At 41.1% G+C, this 22,213-nt stretch overlaps 1 protein-coding gene across 1 annotated transcript in view; it reads left to right on the forward strand.

Moving 5' to 3' along the window:
• Positions 1–22,213, forward strand: part of USH2A (usherin) — a 530,092-nt gene that overhangs the window by 67,217 nt on the left and 440,662 nt on the right. Inside the window, exons 10-11 of the mRNA XM_037069500.1 lie at positions 10,711–10,906; positions 13,849–13,979. Of these exons, the coding sequence (XP_036925395.1) occupies positions 10,711–10,906; positions 13,849–13,979 (327 nt within the window). The remainder of the gene's footprint in view (positions 1–10,710; positions 10,907–13,848; positions 13,980–22,213) is intronic.

The following is a 22,213-nucleotide window of genomic DNA, read 5'->3' on the forward strand; positions in this document are numbered from 1 at the left end:
TCTAAGCCTCAGTGTCGGGTCTGCAACTCAAAGACCCCCAGGACATGTGCATTTCTGTCTTTACACTGGTGAAGCTTGATCATTGTTTCGCTTTTGCTCGTGGAGATCACAGAGTAATCCACAGGTAAAAATCTGCAGGAAAATATTGCATTTACCTTTAAGCTTTTAACGTTACTGTTCAATGAAATGCTAGCCACATGAACGTGGAGTCCTGTAACATGTCAGAAATGTACATAGTCTATTAGGTCATTCAATCATGTGTTCATCAAACATATTGATCGCCTGTCAGGTGCAAAGCATCGAATTTTCTGTCTAGATTCTCTTCGAAGTTGGAAGTTTTGCTCCACCTCCCCACGTCCCACCCCCGACACATACAGACACACCAATCTATCATTAATAATACATTATCTATCAATAGCTTGTCTAACAATACCTCTGTGATTAGAACAATAACGCTACATAGGGGAAATTTCTGTTGGAAAAAATAGTTACAGGAGTACCCTGAAGTTCTTACGTTCATGAAGATGATTTCACCACCTAGTACAAAAAAGAAATTGCATGGGAATGGCATCATTTGGGGTGACAACTGAACAGCTACATCCCAAAGAGGAAGCCGTGAACAGAGCCTGAGGACAATTATTATTATTAGAGAGTTAGGTTCATCAAATTTCCAACATACTGGCCTGGCATCGACTGGTGAGCAAGGAGTGAAGTGCGGAGTCTCAGATCTCTAGTTCGTTTAGGCCACTGGGGAATAGTTGAACAAATTCCCTCTGTTAGCTCGGTGAGTAGTTCTATAGTGATCTCTAAAAAGTAAGCATTTCAGAAAATCTTACTTTGAAACACATCATTTTCCTCTCCTTCCCACAGAGGTGGGGGCTGAATTTCCCAGCAGGGGAGTGGGCAGTGACTTCCACATCCCAGGTCTCTCCAGCCAACATCGCCTTTCCTCAGAGATCATCTTTGATCATGTTCTATCCTTCAGCCAGTATAGCACCAGGCTGATTACGTGTAAGGGCTTTCTCTATAGCTTCATGTAAATTGAGCGCCTGCTATATGTTAGGGCTTCTAAGTCCTGGGGCTATTTGTAATGAACAAAAAACACTCATGGCGCTTCCTAGACATTTTTACATTCTAGTGTATACTAATTGACATTCTGGTGGGTGACTTCAGAAAACTATTTAAGTTCTCTCCTTTTCTAGAGTTTTCTTGTCTGTCAGGTGGAGGTAATAATAACTCCTACTTCATAGGTTGTTGGAAAGATTTAGTTCAGGTAATAGATACAAAGCCCACAAGCCTGACACTGTACATCGTAGCTAATCTCACTGTGTGAGTAGCAATGTCTACACAGTGACATCTGTAGGCATTTCACTGTTAAGAGTAGAAGGAGAAAGAATTTTCTTTCATTTCTGGTTCTTTGCTAGAACCAGAAATGAAGGACATGAATTCACCAATAGGAATGAGCTCTCATTCATTGACTTATTCATTCCTTTATACTCAGTTCTTCATTCATTCACTCAGGAAACATTTATTTAGCAATTGCAGTGTTTCAGACGGGAACCTCAAAGTCTAATACAGGCAACGGATAAGTAAATGAACTGTTAAGTAGGCTATGAGAATTGCAGTTACTTAAAACTCTATGCTTGATTGGGTACAGAAGATGGGATACACACAGGCAGTGGAGTACTGCTCAGCCATCAGAAGGGGTGGAGCACTGCTTTTGGCAACAACACAGATAGACCTTGAGCATATCAGGCTAAGCGAAAGAAGTCAAACAGAAAAGGTCAAAGACCATAGGATTTCACTCAGATGTGGGATTTAAAACTGAGAGCAATAAATGAACCAACAAAACCAAGACACCAAAACTTACAGGCAACACTTTGGTAGTTACCAGCAAGAAAAGAGGGTAGTGGGTATAGTAATGCGTAAAGGGGGGTGGAATAGGTGGTGGCAGAAGGAGATTTAACCTGGGGTGGTGGCCATGGAGTGCGGTGTGCAGACGATGTGCCATGGAATCGAAACCTACATAACCAATGTCACCCCAATAAATTGAAAAAAGTAAGTGAAAAGAACCTTTAGATAAAATTATTGTATCTATAAATGTTTAATAAAATAAGGCAGCACCCATGATTGTCCTTTGTGCCCCTACAATTTTAGACTCTATGGAATGTTCTAGAACTTGGAAAACATTCCTACTATTTCATTATTTACTATTCAAGGATTAACTACTTCTTGTACGGTTTCCAGATAGGACTGTCTTTAAATGAACATTTAAAATAGTTTAACCCATTTTGGAAATCATTCAAGACAGGATTGTTCCTTTTTTTTTAAAATCTATGATAGTTGTTTAATGACTCTTGGTCATCACTAGGGACTTGACCTTTCAAAGAGCATTGAGTCTATTGCTTTGATGAGTCTGCTGAGCGCCCAGGTGAGTAGCTTGCAGTAAGATCTTACCTTCCCACGAAGTGTCTGGCTAAGAGAACATTTTCTTATTCCTTCTTCCAAAGATACGTAATGAGCATTTAAGACTGCTGGATAAATGACTGAATGGATGAGGGACTGCTGTACATTTCTTTAAATTTTCCTATATGTAAGTTTGCAATTTCTCTGTAAATTTGAAGGTATTAAGAAATAATGGATCAAGATCGAAACAGATAAGAGTAGAGTTGATAAAAATATTTTTGGACCCATGCTTTATCTTTGGTAGATTGTCTTTGCTAGTCTGTAAGAACAACAAAAGGGTACTTTATTCCAGTTTAACGATTTGCAGAGAGAAATCTCATTGTGTACTATTAGACTGTAATGCAATATAATAAATGTCATAGCATCTTCTAGATTCTATAATTTTTCTTCCTGAATATGTCCAAGTATTTGGGTCCCTTTTAGTGGAGTGGATTAGCAGCCCTTAAAAAACTATTAAAATGATAGCAGTTAAATGAATCGGTGAAGAAAGCCCTCAGCCCTGCCCTGACCTGTGTGGCTCAGTCTATCGGGTGTTGTCCCACAAAGCGAAGGGTTGCCAGCTCATTTACTAGTCAGAGCACATGCCTGGGTTGCAGGTTTGGTCCTGGTAGGGGCATACAAGAGGCAACCAACTGATGTTTCTCTCCCATACCCATGTTTCTCTCCCTGTCTTTCTCCTTACCTTTCCTTTCTCTAAAAATAAAATAAAATAATAAAATAAAATAAAATAAAATAAATAAAATTAAAATAAAATAAAATAAAATAAAATAACCCTGGTTGGTATAGCTCAGTGAATTGAGCACTGGGTTGTAAACCAAAAGGTTGCCGGTTTGATACTCTGTCAGGGCACATGCCTGGACTGTATCCCAGGTCCCCCAGTTGAAGGCATGTGATAAGCGACCAAACCATGTGTCTCTCATGTATCGGTATTTCTCTTCCTCTCTTTCTTTCTCCCTTCCCCTCTCTCTCAAAAAAAAATAAATAAAATCCTTAAAAAATAATAAAGTCCTCAACCCTGATATAGCCATTGTATAATCTTATAATTTAAGCACCCAGGGACATATGGGGGGGGGCAATTACTACAGAAGAAACTGAGGCATAATTAAAAGTGGCAAATGATCAACTAGATATTGGGAAAACATTAAGTAGAAAAGCATCTAGTTCACAAATGGCACAAAATATGAGGTATAATACTTCTAAATTTAAACTTTCAAAGTTATTTATAGAATGAAAAAATGAGAGACAATGAGAATTATTCCTAGTGCCTATGCTTTAGAAATCATGATTTACTCCAAGTTTACTCATAGTTCCATTTTGTTCTGGTTCTCCTTGTGTTATCTAAAAGGAATTGTAAGGAAACATACTTTTAAGGCCAAAATGTAAGTTTCATTACTTTTTTTTGGAGGAAGAATCATAAGTTATCTTTCTTCCGTAATCAGGTGAATGAGACCTCTTTTGAACATGTTTTTCTATTGAATGTATTGGGGTGACACTGGTTAATAAAATTATATAGGTTTCAGGTGTACAGTTCTATAATATATCATTTGTATACTGTATTGTGTGTTCACCCCAAGTCAAGTCTCCTTCCATCACCACTTATGCCCCCTTTACCCTCTCTACCCCCCACCCCTCTTTCCTTGTGGTCATCACTAAGCTATTGTCTGACAGCTCTCAGTCTGTTTCCTGTATCTGTGAATCTGTTTTTATTTTGTTTGTTAGTTTATTTTATTTGTTAGATTCCGTATATAAGTAAAGTCATTTGGTACTTGTTTTTCTCTAACTGGTGTATTTTATTTGTGACACTGTGGAGGAATCTGGAGAATATTATGAGGAGTTTCACTAATTTTATAATCAAAGGATAGACTACAAAGCATTCCTTCCTTTTTATACTCTTTGTGAACTACACCAAACAATAATATTATAGCATCATCCTTCTGAACAAGAGCCAAGATATGTCACTGTGTCATTTAGTTCTACATGTTTTAAGTCACATTTTATAACAGAAATTTAGTCTGTCATCTCTCAAAATCCTTGCATCTATATATTAATCTCATTTTTGATTTTTTAAAAGTCGTACTCTGTTTATTGGCAATTCATAAACCCTCAGCTCGCGCTGTGGTAGAAAAGAGCATCATTTTCTCTCTAGTATCTTACTGATCCATGTACAATTTAAAACAAACATTTTAATTTTCTTAGTGAAATGTTACATGTAAATGATGCATGGCTTCCTTGTATCTGCCCATGCAGGCTCGTTTTATTTGCCCTCCATTTTAATACAATAGTAATAAATGCACACTGTGGAAAAAATAAAGTCGTAAAAAGTGAAAGTCATCTCAAACTCTACCACCCATAGACAATCTCAGCAAACACTCTTTAGGTTCTATCCCTTCGGATATTGTATTATTGTTGTTCTCAGTAAATTGATGCTACCTGTCTCTGTCTTCTTAAAGTTGTAGCTCTATGTCCATATCCAAAGGTGAGTCTACCTTTATCTGGGAAATGAGATTATACTCCACATATCATTTTAACATGATTTTTAAATTCAAGCTATATTATAGATATCGTTCTACATTTTTATTTCCATATGCTTGTATTCTGTTCCTTTGAAGATGTGGCAACTGCAAACCGTTCCCTTTCAGGTATTTGACAGGTACCCTTTTCTTCACTATTGTAAAAAATTTTTCCCATGGTGCGTTTGTCTGGCCTTTAATGCTGGCCTCATAGAATGCATTTGGAAATGTCCACTGCTCTTCAAGTGAGAAGAGTTTGGGAAGGATTGTTATTAATTCCTTAAAATTGGTAAACCTTTAAGATAGACAAAAATAGTAAAGATTCAAATAAATATAATTAGAATTGAGAGAGGAGACATTATAACTGGTGCCACAGAAATAAAAAGGATTATAGAAGACTGTTAGGCACAATTATATGTCAACCAACCAGGTGAACTTAGAAGGAATGGCTAGGTTTCACACAACCTGCCAACTATTAGTGCTGGGCTAGCTGCCCCATCTTCTCTTTTCCCATAACACTCTATTAAGATCTAGACCTTGCTCCTGTCACTTTGAACTGAAATAATTTATTTACTTACATGTGTCTTCCAGAAAAATGCAAATTATTGACTTTTATGCTTTTTAAATACCATCCACACAGTAGGAGCTTAATGGACAACTGCTAAGCTGTTAACGGAAAATTCACACATAATGGTGACATTAATATTCAAAGAAATCGTCCCCGAGGGAATTTAGAGAGGGGGATACAAAGGGGACAATGAATAAACAGGGTGATGTTTATATCAAGACTTCAGAATTGGCTGTAATTAGATGATTTTCAATGGGGCCCTTCCAAATATGAAACAAACCCCGTTTTCATGAAGCAGTCATTAGAAGATGATCAACTATGGGTCTCAGCCCAAAAGGATGTTTAAGGTGGGTAATTGACCTCTTCAAGTTTTCTCTTACCAGCAGTCATTTGTAAATCAAATTTGTTTTATATAATCATCAGTTTGTGATTAGGCAGAGGCTCGAGTCAGCCAGCTTCATTCAATTACTGGTACTGCCACTAACTGGAAAGGAGCGTGAGGTGTTTACTTCGCATGCGCTGGGCACTGTAGAAAGCATTTAAAATGGATTATTTTAGCCCTGGCTGGGGTAGCTCAGTGGATTGAGCACGGGCCTGTGAACTAGAGGATCCCAGTTCGGTTCCCAGTCAGGGCACATGCCTGGGTTGTGGGCCAGTTCCCAGCAGGGAACTCATGAGAGGCAACCATGCATTGATATTTCTCTCCTTCTCTCCTTCCCTTCCCCTCTAAAGATAAATAAATGAAACATTAAAAAAATAAAATGGATTATTTTATTGAGTCCTCTAGGCCAAGGGTGTGGCCCAGCAGGGCTATGAATTCAGCCCAATCTGAGTAAAAATCACAAATTTACTCAGAATATTATGAGGTTATTCGGTTTTGGTATTGTTTGTGTATTTAATGCATGGCACAAGACAGCTCTTCTTCCAGTGTGGCCCAGAGATGCCAAAAGTTTGGACACCCCTGCTAGGCTTTGGGTCACATAGTATTCCGTATCTAAATTCTCTTCCTCGATATGCTATCCCTGTGTTCTCATAAAATTAATTCTACCTCCTTAATGCCTGATTTTTCTCATCTATAATATGGGGGTCATCTTACCCGACTCAGAGGGTTGTTATAGAGACCATGTGCTTAGTGAAGTGTTGGTCATGTAGTAAACCCTCAGTAGACACTGTCTGCTACTTTATTATTAGATTGGAACTGGAGAGAAAGGAGGTTTGGTAATATGAACACCATCATGAAACAGTGAGTCCTGAGTCCTCTTTACCCTGTGAAACGCAGTTTTCGTTTTCTCTAAAAGGAAAACAACTCAATATCTGAATTATTATTGATTCCAAATGATCTGAAGATACTGTTGGGAACCTCCCTGACTGGTTTCAGGGGTTGTAACTGGCCCCCATGGCTAAGGCTGAGTGAGGGACCTTTGGACCATGAGCCACTAAGGAGAGAAAGCTTATCTCCCTGGCAGGAGCTCTGCTTCTCCTTTTTTCATAACTGGCCCCTAATGCTTGATCAGTTAGCCAATGATGGGTAAGATTCCCGAAGGGGGGAACGACCTAAGACAGGCACAATCATGTGAAGGCCCCAGGGAAGGACTTGGGGAGCTATGGAGAAAGGGGGTGATGGACCCTCACCCCTCAGCTTTGATGAAGCCTGACTTTACTGAGTCTGAGAGAAGTCTCTGAAAATGTGTTGCCTCCCCTGCCTGATTTAAGCCTGAAACAATGGCAGAGGGCAGTGCAGCCCTGTGCTGGAAAGGGCGGGCTCCCCGGGTGATTGGGCTTGAGAAACAATATGTAAAATCCTGTGAAACCTGCTTTCTTAAGAATGCTCTCAATTAAATGATAAGGGTCCGAGCAGGAAATGAGTTTGTTTCCCAAAGTTTTGTAGCCCTTTAGCTAACAGACCCTGCTTCAGAAGAAGCCCTAATAGTTCTTTATATGCTATCTACTGTTTGATCCTTACACCTGACAATGATTAATGACCTGTACCTGTATTCCTGCACAAATTAAACCNACAGCTCTTCTTCCAGTGTGGCCCAGAGATGCCAAAAGTTTGGACACCCCTGCTAGGCTTTGGGTCACATAGTATTCCGCATCTAAATTCTCTTCCTTGATATGCTATCCCTGTGTTCTCATAAAATTAATTCTACCTCCTTAATGCCTGATTTTTCTCATCTATAATATGGGGGTCATCTTACCCGACTCAGAGGGTTGTTATAGAGACCATGTGCTTAGTGAAGTGTTGGCCATGTAGTAAACCCTCAGTAGACACTGTCTGCTACTTTATTATTAGATTGGAACTGGAGAGAAAGGAGGTTCGGTAATATGAACAGCATCATGAAACAGTGAGTCCTGAGTCCTCTTTACCCTGTGAAACGCAGTTTTTGTTTTCTCTAAAAAGGAAAACAACTCAATATCTGAATTATTATTGGTTCCAAATGATCTGAAGATACTGTTGGGAACCTCCCTGCCTGGTTTCAGGGGTTGTAACTGGCCCCCATAGCTAAGGCTGAGTGAGGGACCTTTGGACCATGAGCCACTAAGGAGAGAAAGCTTATCTCCCTGGCAGGAGCTCTGCTTCTCCTTTTTTCATAACTGGCCCCTAATGCTTGATCAGTTAGCCAATGATGGGTAAGATTCCCGAAGGGGGGAACGACCTAAGACAGGCACAATCATGTGAAGGCCCCAGGGAAGGACTTGGGGAGCTATGGAGAAAGGGGGTGATGGACCCTCACCCCTCAGCTTTGACGAAGCCTGACTTTCCTGAGTCCGAGAGAAGTCTCTGAAAATGTGTTGCCTCCCCTGCCTGATTTAAGCCTGAAACAATGGCAGAGGGCAGTGCAGCCTTGTGCTGGAAAGGGCGGGCTCCCCTGGTGATCGGGCTTGAGAAAGAATATGTAAAATCCTGTGAAACCTGCTTTGTTAAGAATGCTCTCAATTAAATGATAAGGGTCCAAGCAGGAAATGAGTTTGTTTCCCAAAGTTTTGTAGCCCTTTAGCTAACACACCCTGCTTCAGAAGAAGCCCTAATAGTTCTTTATATGCTATCTACTGTTTGATCCTTACGACTGACAATGATTAATGAGCTGTACCTGTACAAATTAAACCCAGTAAAAGCCTGTCTAGGCAAGGGTCAGTGCACTCTCCTCTTGAGAGAGTGGCCAGGCCATTCTGAGGTGCTCCCCCCTTGAGGGAGTAGCCATGCCCTCCTTTTTCCTCCACGGGACTCGGTAGTCCGTGTGAATTTGTCTCATATCTCGTCCGTGGCACCATGGGCACTGTGAGCGGTGCAGGGGTCAAGATCTGTCATAACATTTACATAATTCCCAATCTAGAGCCCGGCACATCGTACACATTCAACATCTGGAAGTTACCTGATGAGCAACAGTGGAAGGAAGAGAAAGAAGGGGTGAAAGATCCAAGAGAGGCATTGATCTTCAGTTCAAGGAACACTGAGCAATATTTAAGACTGTTTCTATGCATTATATTATTTATAACCATTACTAGCAGATTCTGTGATCATAAATGTATGGGTCCATGATGTAATGTAGAGGGTACAGCCTACCAAGCGGAGCAAGGAGCAATCAATGATCCAGATTCACTTCCGGTTAATTGTATCATCTTGGCTACAAGTTCAGAGGCGGCCTTATGTAACACTTCCTAGGAGCTGTTGGATACCATTAGGGTTATAACTATCACTGGTGGCCCAAAGTTGGGGGACATGGGTTCTAGTTAGACAAATGGAGGAATAGATGAAAACTCACTTTCTGACTTCCTGGCTTTGGAGGAGAGAAATGTGCTCATTAAATTCTCTTCCCCAAGTCGATTCCCAATTTTTTAAAACTCTGTCCCATTGCAAAACTTGGGCCACAGGCATAATTTTGCTACAGGACAATGCCTGAAACCTACTTCTGTTTTTACTTCATTTTCAAGTATTCTTATTGATGACTTTGCTCACCCTGTGATGGTGTTTTTACTGTTCCAGTTATGTTTTCTTGCATAAAAGTCCGTGGAAGTGATGACATGGAAACCGGGGTCCTTGTCTCACCGATTACACATGCAGTTTGTCTTCTACAAAGTAACTGCCAGCTGTTCGGGTTTGGGAGGTTTCCTCCCTGAGCCCATGGAGCAAATCCAACAGAAGTCGGATTTGATAGTTCTGTGAAGACGACGTCGTTTGCTTTCTGCCTGCCATCTAAAAGATAAAAGCTCATTTAAGACTTTATCCTTCAACTAATTGCAGGCAGAAAACACTATTTTAGACTCCCAGTTGCAGTTTCTCAATCCCAGACGGAAAATCCTGTTTTCCGTCTGTGGTTGGTTAAATCTGCACATGGGGAGGGCTTGGGTAGAGTCCAAAGAACGAGTGGACACTTGACCTGGTGCTCCTAACCCCTGCCTTTTTCACGATAAACTATATTTCCACTCCCCCTGCTTTCCAACCTTGTTTTCTACCCGACTGCTTCTCTGCTCTGGACACAGTGAAATTCTCGCAATCTCCATCCCCGCCAAGTCCGCTCAGGCTTCAACGGGGAGTCTCCAGCTCTGGCTTGTTCCTACCAAACCTCCAGCACTGTGTCGATGTCAGTTCCGGCTCTTCTGTCCCCGCGCTGTTTTCTCCATGACGCCTACTGGACCTGCAGGCGAGACTCCGTATTTGCCATCTGTCTCTCCAGGCCTGGGGGCAGCTGTTTGGTTTTTGTGGTGTTAGTTGAGCATTTCATATGATTGCGTTTTCTGTTCTGTGTCCTCCCCTTAAGGAGTCCAAGAACAGCTGTTCACATTTCAGTCTGTTTAGCTTTTTATTTCTTAGTAGGGTGGACTGATAGCTTCTACGCTCTTCACCTGTAGGATCAAACACTGGAAGTCAAGTTTTTAATGTTTTGATAAAAAATGTAAAGGCCATGGAACAGTCATAACTTTTCACATTGGTTATGAATATCAATTTACATGATCTTAGTTTACATGGTCATTTCCACTGCCATACCTATAACATGCTGATTTCTGATTCATAAAACAATTTTCAAAATATAACAGGTGCTGGCTTTTAACTCTTTGTTACTCGTTTTCCAGCTAGTACCAGTGCCTGGTATGTAAATGAAAAAAATAAGTCCCACTCACCACTTTATGTTTACCTACTGTTCTGATATTACTTTATTGGTCTAGTGTGATCGCTGTCTGCCTCTTTATAACGACAAGCCTTTCCGCCCTGGAGATCAAGTTCACACTTTCAACTGCAAACCTTGTCAATGCAACGGCCACTCCAGAAGCTGCCACTACGACCGCTCGGCAGACCCTTTCCCAGCTGAGCATCACAGAGGCGGGGGAGGAGTCTGCGATGGCTGTGAGCACAACACGACAGGTAACCATCAGACCACAGAGGAAACACAGGCTGAGTTCACAGGTAACCAGCGGACAACAACCGAAACGGAGGCCCATGTGCTCTGATGCACAATGCGTGTTATTTTAACTTACGTCACTGCTCTCTGGTTTAAGGAAGTGCTTGCATACTGTTATGTTTGAAAACCAAAGCTGGTTTATCAAATCTTCATAATCACAGATCATTAGGTTTTCAGAAATAGCAGTCTAGGCTTTGACTATATCCTTTCAGGAAAAGTTTCTTTTTTACAGCATTTAATTAAACTATGAATGTATTTTGGATAGCTCAGGAATTATTAGTTTGAAAAAAAATATATATATACTTAACATAAGTTTCTTGTGTGAACCTCGTCTTCCACTGTGTGAGTTCTCACGCAGAAGTATTTACATTCATTGAGATTTGGCATGGACTCTAGTAATCTGGGAATACTCTTTTGTAAATGGTAATTAAATAAAGAGATGATTCTCAAAATCTGACTGTAAAACCATTCAGTGTTTTGAAGAGCTGGTGTTTTAAAAGCAGAAGTAGACAACCTCAACTCTGTGTGGTATGGTGGCCCCAGTCCTATGGGTTTGAAAGTGCGCTGTTCTGAAACTTGAATGGGTAACTACTGATGACCTAAAAGGTCACACGAGAACCTGACCAGGTGCTGGGAATATAAAGATTAACATGATAGGGAAGATTCCTGTCTGTGTGTGTATTATTACACAGTGGGAAATGCTCACTGTGCAAGGAACAGTGACAAAGCTGCCCAAGGAGTACCAAGGTAGGGAGTGCAGTTGGGGTTACCCAGCTGAAGGCATGAGAGGAAGGGCATCTAGGGGGGTGAATAAAGGTTTCCAGTAAGAGAAACAGTTGCCGTGATGGCCTGGAGGAGAGAAAAACATGGAAACCCTTGAAGATCTGTTGGACGTGCCAACGGCTGGCTGTAACAAAAGACGCCAGGAAGGAAGGCAGGGGCTGGATTTTAGAGGGCTCTGAAGGCCATGGTACAGAGCTTGGCTTCTATCCTCAGGAATTTGAACAGGGTAGGAACACAGTACATTTTGTGTTTTTAAAAGACCCATCTGGTCATAAATGGGGGGAGTGGATTGGGTCAAGGTGGACCAGTTAGTGGGAGACTGCCATTGTCCAGGTGAAGAGTGATGCCGGAGTAGATGTAAGGTGGTGTGGTTGGGGAGACATTTAAGATAGGAGGTGACAGCATTTTCCCTTCAAGGTAGAGGGCAGGAAGAGGTGTTCAGATTCTTGCCTGATGTTCCAGTTTGAGCACCAGGGTCACCGCTGCTGTCAGCCATTGAGACAGGATAACACAGGTGGATCTCAAGCTGAGGGAGGAGACGGCAGGTTCTGCTTGGGGCACGTTCTCCGTGTGTATCCAGGAGACATTTCTGCTGGGGGCCGCGGGGCACAGTTCTGAAACTCTTTCCTTATAAGGAAAGCCTTTGGTGATGCCTCAGAAAAGACTAGTGTCACCCGTAGGCTTTGGTGGCGCCTTATGTTTATCATAGTTGGTTAGTGTGTATTTATTTCTGTGATTATCTAATTAACATGCGTCCTACCCGCTGGCTGGCTCATGTACACAGAGCTCTAAATGGTAATTATAGTTGTGCTTCTAAATTTCTCATTCTAATCTCCTCTCTATCTTAACAGTACAATGGCTTTTTTATAATCTTGTGCGGCTCGATGACAACATCCCCCAAATTAATTTCTGACCTGCAGGAGCACAGATGCTAACTGTACGACTGTGCAGCTCAGCACTTAGCATGGCGGTTGGGACACAGTACCCACCGGAGAATGATTCACAGACTGTCAACGAGAGAGATTTCTAGGTTGGGTGTGTAAATTTGAGAGTCGTCAGCATATGTAAATGAAAATATTCTAGAGATACTATAAGTCCATTCAATTTTTAATTAGCTCACAGCCCATATCCATCAGAATGTGAATTTTCACTCAATTATTTCCATAGTCTTCTACTATTTAGCCAGTTTGAGCAATATTTGAGCAGAATGCATGTTTAAAGGGGAAATCAGCCCTATATACTACTTCATTTATTTTAGAAACTGTCAGGTTTATATATATATATATATATATATATATATATATATATATATATGTGTGTGTGTGTGTGTGTATACATATATATGGAAATATAATATGTGTATATATACACACACTATATATGCTCATATATACTATGTGTAAATATACACACACATATACACACATAGTAATGAGAAATATTTCCTTAATAATATATTTCTGATTACTAAACTATAAGCTATAGGAATTGCCTGATTATTCTAATATGTCAGAGTGCTCTAATATTTCATATGAAATTGATTTGCTATATGTAAAATATAATACATTTCTATTGATACTTGCAATGAAAAATAATGGCCATAATCACTTACAGGAGCATTGGCTTTTCATTATGTTAACTGGAGAATAAGGAATTATATTAAGAGCAGTCTCCTATTTTACAGGATTTAGTTCTGGAAAAATATTTCTAATGCTACCTACAAAGTTGCTTCTCACTGGGCACCTACCATTGACCACACACACACACACACACACACACGTCTCACATTTGATTTAGACTCAAGCACCTGGCCCTCAAAGAAAAGTTTTAAGTTTAGAAACAAACTCTTTCATAATGTGTGGGTCCTTGCAAAGCCCCGGTTTTAGGAGTGTGGCAATTATGAAACAGACGGGAGTGTAATGAAGTAAAGCGCAGTCGGTAACAGGTTCACTGTTTCATATGCTCCGGATCACCAAATTGGCAGGTAGAGAGGAAAGGTGCATTAAAATGGACGTCCCCAAAATTATAGAGTTCCCTCCGAGGAATACAGTCTTTAATTTTGAATTATGCAGCTGATGGTAATGAATTGGAAGTCATACTGCATAACCTCTCCCTGACGCAGGAAGGAGCTGTGAGCTGTGTAAGGATCACTTCTTCCGACCGCTCGGGGCAGATCCCGCCGCCCTGGATGTGTGCAGGCCCTGTGGCTGCGACAAAGCTGGCACTAGAAACAGCAGCCTCCCATGTGACCAGGTGAGTTCTCAGTAGGGAAGGTAGAGAGCGGCTCTCTTTCAAGAGCTAACTCAGGACATGGTCTACGGGTGGGATCGAGGACTCTCTGTTTCAGGACGCTCTGTGTGTGTGTGTGTGTGCGTGTGCATGCGTTTCAAAGAGAAGGCCGCTGTAGGAGTGTTCTGAACAACTTCTACCATGGACATGAACTATAAGCTTACTTGGGTGGTCCTTTGCAGAGAAGAAAAGCTCATTTTCATTTTTGCTGATAAATGTCTAGAAAATTGGAAGGTTGGGTGTTCGAAGTACATTGGAAAGTAAACTGCGTGTACGTCTTGGAATTGTTGGAGAATTAATACTAATAAATGGTATTCATTAAACAAAAACAATTTTCCTCCCAAATTGTACACATAGATCTGAATGATAATTATGATAGTTGTGCTTCTAGATTTTTTATTTGAGCCCTCTGTCTTAATGGTATGATGGATATTTATAATTTTATGCATTTTATTACAGCATCACAAAAATTAATTTCTGACCTGCATGCGCACAAATTCTAACTAACATGAGTCAGTATACTTTGCCTCAACCCAAAGAATGGGAGAAAAATTATATACCATATATCCAATGAGACTAGTCTCCAGAATACATAAAGAACCTTTACAACTCAATAATACAAAGACAATACAATTACAAATGGCTAAAGGATCTAAATAGAGACTTCTCCATGGGAGCTACACAAATGGCCAATAAGCACATGAAAAGATCTCCAACATTATTAGTCCTCAGAGAAATGCAAATTAAAACCACAATGCAATACCACCTCATACTCACCGGCATGGCTACCAGTAAACAGATAGGTAATGAGCAGCATGAATGAGTATGCAGAGGTCATTGGTATTCCCATGGACACCTAGTGGGGATGTGAACTGTGCATCCCTCTTACACACAGAGCCGTCTGGTGTTCCTCAACATGTGAAACATAGAGTCACCGCACTACCCCGCACTTTCACTGCCAGGTACACACGCAAGTGACATGGAGACGTGTGTTGGTGCACAGTGCTGTTCATGGATACTCAGCGCTCCTTTACTCGTACTTGTCAAAATGTAGAATAATCACCCGATGGGTGGATGAATAAAATGTAGCATATCCACTCAGTGGAGCACTAGTCAACAGTAAGAAAAAAAGAAATAACATTTTAAGCAGACCTTTGGTCTCCAAAGTAAGAGTGGAGGAGGGAGGAGATAGATTTTGTTTTGATGCCTCTCTGTGTCCATATTTTCCAGGTGCAAAAGTCTAGTTTAAAATGAATAAAACAAGAGATTTACTTGAAAATATTACCTTTATTTACCTGTTTTTCCTCCTAATTGCTTTTTGATAATGTTCATAGCAGAAAAAAAATAGAATTTCCATGAAAACTGATACAAAGTCAGAGAGCCTTATGTATAGGAATCTGAAGGCAGGTACAGTGACAACTGTTTCATGAATTCAGAGCCTCCCTGTTGCTTTTCTTCTAAACCACACTCGGCTTTGACCTTAATTTTGATTCTTTCCTCATGCTCCAGGTACAGACACAAAGTTATATGACACAAAGATTATTACCTGAGAAAATACAGTCTCAAGTCCACCTTGCCTAAGTAATGTTACAAAAGATTTCTAAAAAATGTTTATTGTTGTTTTCAGTGGGATAACAGAAAATATGCTTAACAAGTTGTCAACATTGTCAGAATGATAAACTGCAAAATTGAATTCAAGGACATTTTGAAAATTCAGTCACAATCCTTAATAATATTAGGGAGCATGTGAGAATATTAGGCAGTTGTTCAAGTCTCATTTTGTTATAATAACTTAGGAATCGAGCCAGCCCCAAATGGCCCCAGTGACTGTGTTGCGCGCTCTGTGTTCTGGAAGTGAACTTCCCCTTTGGCATTCGTCATTGGACACTCAATCCAATCTCATAAGATATGACATGTTTGCCTTATTCTTCCATTAGAATGTTGTAATTTTTCCTCGTGTGAGTGCCAAGATCTTGAGAATGGCATGAAGTAATTCTGAGTCACTACATCCTAAAAATAGTGATGCCAAAGTTAAGACACATGAAATAATAATAATATTGATATTAGGAGGAAACTAGAAAATGGAGAAGAGTTATTATTATCATTGAGGAGTTTTTCCTATAGAGTCCTTGGTCCTTGGGGCACCATGGGTGAATTTTAGGGCATCCATTTATACCTTTGAATTTTATGTAGGTATGGGTCTGTCTGTCTGTCTCTCTAGTCATGTGTCTGGGAGGGAAGGGCTTTCACTCCCTTTATCAAACCCAAAAGATGTACATGAGCCAAAAACAGATGAAAACTCATAACACTGGGAAATAGGTCCATTTGTCTTAAGGACAGCTTTGGCTGCATGCATATTATATGTACATCACAGTTCATATACATATATGATATATAAATATATGCAATGTGAGTTCTCAGAAGTCATCATACTTTGTTCTTGTGTCCTCTAAACTTAGTGCCTGAGTTAGGAACTCAGCACTCCTAAATCTGCTCCTAATCTCGTGTGACTGGCGTCCAGAAGGACCACCCAGAGCCCAGGCCGGGAGGATGTTTATAGACATGTTCCGCAGTACCTGGAGAAGGGTCTGTGACCTCGCAGTTACAGTTCATGGAGGCGGGGATCTCAAGGGGACACTATACTGTCCAGCCTCAGCCTTCCCTCTTCATTGACCCTGCGTGTCCTGTGTTAGCTGATGGTCTTGGCACATGTGCCGCATCCACCTTCCCGGGTGATGCTGATGAAGTGGAGAGACTGACAGGATATCCCCAGCGTGTGGCCCAGCTCTAGCAGAAGGCATTTCAGAAATGATGGTGGGATGCTTTTCTGCGTGGGATGCCCTCCTGTTTTTTTTCTCTCTTACTTTACTTTGATCTAGCGAAGGAAACCCTCATGGGTTCAGCCACAAGAGTCAGGCATAGGCAGTCAGCAGAGCAAGGCTTCTCAAGTGTTAATGTGCATATGAATCTCTCATATCTTCTTTGGGGGGATTGGTGAGGTTCTCTATGGATATTATACAAACAAACCTGGGACTTATGATTTACATACTATGTAGTTCATTCAGATGGATATAGACAAATGTATAAAAATATAAATTAGAATAATAATGCTCACTCTGTGCTCGATAGTCCAATGCTTACCCTGTAGCACTACCTTTACCCCCCAAACAATCCTACTGTGAAGGTATCATCATTATCCCCATTTTGTAGGTAGAGAAATAGAGGTGCCAAGGCAATAGATGACTTCAGCCTATGTCACATGTCTTTTTAAAGGCAGATTTTGATTCTGGGAGTCTGGAGTGAATACTGAGAGTCTATGTTTGTGAGAGTTTTCAGATGCTGCTGCTGCTGCCGTCTGGATACCACTCTCAACACTGCGGTTGCTAGTGCCCTGTCTGTCCAAGGTGCACGAAGGTGCATGGATAGAAGAAGCTGGTTTTGTGTGTACGTGGGGACAGGGAGTAGTCATGAGGGTGCCCCTACGCACACAGGCACACACTTGGTCAAAGTAGGGGCTCTGTGTTTCATCCTCCGAATCCCATGTTAAAATCAACTGGCTTTCTTAGTTTTCCACACCACAGAGGTTAAATCTATTAAATCATAGTGAAATTGTACACTAAGCCCTGTTCTCCAAATTAGAGGGTCTAATCTAAGCCATTTTCTTAAAAAAGTGGGAAGAGAAAACAATAAATAAGGGTGTCTGAAAGGTGGCTGAAAACTGAAGACACAGTTGTAATTGTATAAAAGAAAGAAGAATGGTTGATTGCAATGCTCAATAAGACATCAGTAGACTGCTACGGCAGAGCCAGAACAGAGAGAAATGATTAAGAGACATTAAAAAATAGATTAATAAGGCAGGGGACTAGGGGTTGAAATGAATTAGGTGAAATGGAAAGGCATCAATGAAGGAAGTATTTCCAGGTCTGACCCACGGAAGATGGAATCACGAGGAATAAAGATCCTACTCATGAAAATTGATTGTTCCGCCACAGTGATAATTTTCAGGAAAATACATTAGAAAATGGAGCAGGATATACTTTCTCTGCATAATGTACCATCTCCTGCAGTTCATCAATGCTCTTTCATCTGCTCAAAACTACAGATTTGTCATTAATTACCACAACATGTCCAAAAGCCATGATGTGACTTTTCCAGAAATATATTTCCTTACATGTTGTGTTACCCAAGTCTCATAGTGCACAAATACAGATAATGCACATGTTTCTTCAGCCAATGAGGAACTGAGTCCTGAAGAGTGTGATGTATGGATATTGACTGTGAACATTAGGATAATGAAGGGGATGAATGTCGGAGAGTCAATAGCTTAAAGAGGCAACGATTTGGGCGTACGTCATGTAGTCTCTCATCAGAGACTTATGGAGAGATGAGTAGTCGCATTTCTCTTGCAGCTGGTAAGCTGAATAAAACGGATCAACCTGAGGACGTAGAGGGCCAGCTGCAAAGGATAAGAACAAAAGGTGCTGGGATGTACGTTGGGAAAGAAGGGGAAAATGGGTCTGAACTTGATAGAAAGGTTCGTGGTGAAGAGTTTTCCAAGAACCGAGGTTGTGCCAGACTCCTTGGAGATGAAATGGATAGAGCTGTGACCAAGTGGAGGTGCCCAGGCTCAGTCTGAGTGCCGTGTGTTTGGACGCATCTGGCACATCCTGAAGAATGACTTCATCCCAAGGACCAGGGTATACAAACTTGGCCAAATAATAGCACCTCGGGCATTTAAAGGCTAGACTTAGCAGTGATAATAGCATCGGCAGGGATGTAAGGCAGCAACCAGATGCTGATTTAACTAATAGGTGTAAATTAACATAATGCAAGGCCCATTGCCTTGCAGCTAGTAATAGTTAGGGTAAGTTAAACAAGTGTAACGGGCCCCCAAATGTTTATTGGTCCAAACAATATTGGAGTTAATTCCTTGTTTATATACCCTCACCCTGACCCAAGGCAGCTGTTTCTGGTTGCCTGGTGGCTCTCCTCCATATAATTTAGGAACACAGCTTCCTTCCATTGATTGGTTCTGCCTTCCTCTAAAGAAAAAGGCACTGTGGGCAGACAACTCCCATCTGTTAAAATCTTGGTCCAAAAGAGGCACACACCTCTTCTGCTGTCATCCTGTCTGTGAGCTGGTCACATAGCAACATTACTTCCACAGAGGGCTTGGAGCATGTAGCTCCTGGGTGGGTGGCCCCTGTCCTAGCTACACTGAGTCTGTGGAAGAGGAGAAAGGATCTTGATGGGGAGCGAGCCATTTCCACTCAACACCTAGGTGACAAAGGTATCCCGAGAGCAACCATGATATTCTCATCTACATGACGAACTGAGTGGCTTCTGTGGAATGAGAATATAGTCCCTCATGGCACCTCAGGGCCAGCAGACTGTGAACAGGGATGACAGTGCCTGCTTTGGAGTGGACCTTGTACAGTAAAAGGAGGCACTCGGGGAAGATGGTCAGAAAAACAGGGACAGGCTGGGGTTGAGGGTGTGAACCAGCTTGCGTGCAAGGTGAAAAGGCTAGTTCATGAGCACATGTGAGAGAGAGGACCCATGGACCAGCAGATGAGAAAAGAGTCATGCCTCTCTAGGAGCTCCTGGGTAAGGGGGCCAGCAAAGATAGCGGTATTGCATGGAGGGTGCTTAAGGATCATAGATTTTGAAGGGAATATCAAAATATTAAAAACATTTAACAAGTACAACCACCATGTGATATATGTGTATATGGAAATAGATCATACTTATATCATATATGTGGATAGCATCTATATGAATGTGTATTATATATATGGATATGAATATACCCTGTATACATGACATAGATATAGAAAGCAAGTTTGTTTAAAAACTAGGCAGTGCATCATAGTGACCCTTTGTATGAGTTCTTTGATGATACCAGTTTATTCTGAAACAGATTCCAGCCTGCTCCCTGCTCTTTGGTCTGACAAACCCACATACTGATCATTTCTAGAGGCAGGTACACTCCTAATGTCAAGGGTGAACCAGTGTCAAGGACAGTAGGCTCCCCTGCACCCCTGGTGGGCTGAAGGACTTGGTCTCCACTGTGATCTGCCCATGTGCAGTTCTGCCACCATGTATGGAAGTGCCACATTTTGACGTGTGTCACCGATTGTCAGGTAGATGACAAATGGCTGAAAATGCAGGAGCACAGAAGCTCGTTGGTAACAGTCCCCTACATTCCTCTTATTTCACACTCACTGTATGCAAAGGATTATGCCAGGCCCTGCCAGTCAGCAAATACAGTCTTACCAAAGTCGGTGCAATGCTTATTAATGTATCCATTGTATAGTTAAGGACACTGAGCCTCAGAGAAATTAGGTGACTCCTCCAGGATCATACCACTAATAACTAGGTAGAACAGAAATGCGGAACTTGTTTTCTTTCCAAAGCCCTAGGCCAACTGAAGGCCATGGATGCTGGGTCCAACTGAAGTGTATGTCCCATGACACATTGCTAGACTGGGCGCTTATGGACCCTGTCCCAAGGTAGGAAGGAGTATAGCTGTTTGACTTGGGATCATTATACCAGATCTTATTAATTTAATCCTACCTATTAAAAATTTATAAATACTTAGGAAATAGCAATATGCATATAACTGAGTAGCCAAATAATTCTTTGGAGTGAATACAATTTTTATTTATTTATTTATTTTTATTTTTATTTTTTGAATACAACTTTTAAATGAAGATTTGGGTGATGACAAAGAGTTCATGTAACTCCTTAGATGCTAACTATCTTACACAAGAACTAATTTAAATATTTTGTAAACATGTTTTAAAAGCCTGATCTATTTATTTTCTTGATCATCTCAGATGGGCATCTCCCTACCTTAATAAGATGTGGAATTTATGTCTCCACTGGTTCAGTAAACTAACACTGTAGCCAGCATTCTACTGTGTAAATTCACAGTAACTTTAATCAACTTTACCCAAATAAAACAATCAAAAAAATAATTGTTAAGCTGAAAGAGTTAACTTTCCCAAAGTGTATTTCTATACAACATTAACTATAGGCAGGGGGAATGCATTTATTCATGTTGGAAATATTTTTAAAATGCTACTGTGAGATCTTTCATTTTGGTAAAGTCAAAACACCATCTTGTTAATAACCACGGGATTAATTTTTCAGCAAATTACAGCGAGACCACACTGTATGGCTGTGCCATTCAGATGACATTTATGAAATGCTCTCATTTAACATGGTGACATCTATTACATGCATCTTTTACAAGTTAGAGCTGGTAATCTCTCAGCGAACTAGACCTAAACCAGCAAAAATAAAGGGGGGTGGTGGGGATGTAACATGAAATTATACCCTTCTGAGAACTAGCATTGTAATTACAGTACTTCACACCCTTCAGCTATGTAACAATTGCCGGGGACAGCCTGTGGGGGGAACCTCTTTATATTCCTTCTGTCTTGACCACTCAAAAGCCTCAGAACAAAAGTGTTCTATTCCCACCACCGCTTTGCCTGGGCGTGCTTCAGAATGCTGGCGTACTCCTTGGAGACCATGGTGGGGAAGTTTGGACAGCAGTTTCTCGGAGATGCCTTTTGGAGCAGGAGGGAAGCTGTAAAGATACACCAGCCTGACAAATAACAGGCATTGTAGGATGGGGAAGAAAAGACGCCTTGGTTTTCCACCAAGTGGAAGCTTTTCTTCTCCAATGAATATTTTCGACAGCTGAGCAAGATGATAAACAGCGCTATCACAGAACACTTCAATGGAAACAAGTATTATGATGTACGCTCTTCACCGGGCATTCTCCCATTCGTGACATTGATACGCAGCAGAAACTACTGCAGATTCATTCATTTATTTCTGAAGGGGAATGAGTCCCTCACAAAGGTAGCCTCTTACATGAATGTGGACTTTTCTTCTCTAAAGAGGCAGGAGCTGGAGGAAAGAAAGCATTGTATCTGTACCAGGAAGACGGAGTCATTCTCAGAGTCCACATCTCAGGGCTAAGCAGGCTCCTAGCAGAGGGAATATGCTGTAGCCAGATGATAGATGGAAGGTGATGGTTAGACAGACGGGCGGATGATAGATAGAGGTGTGTGCGTTTTGCCTTGGAAGCACCAGTGAGGCTGCCAATGATTAGATGTTTCATACATACACTTTTTAAAAAATAGTAAGACCAGTGTATTTCTAGAATTTTCCCTGAGATGCTC

Source organism: Sturnira hondurensis, unplaced genomic scaffold, assembly GCF_014824575.4.
Source record: "Sturnira hondurensis isolate 20B ecotype Veracruz unplaced genomic scaffold, ASM1482457v3 Scaffold0018525, whole genome shotgun sequence".
Taxonomy (NCBI): Eukaryota; Metazoa; Chordata; class Mammalia; order Chiroptera; family Phyllostomidae; genus Sturnira; species Sturnira hondurensis.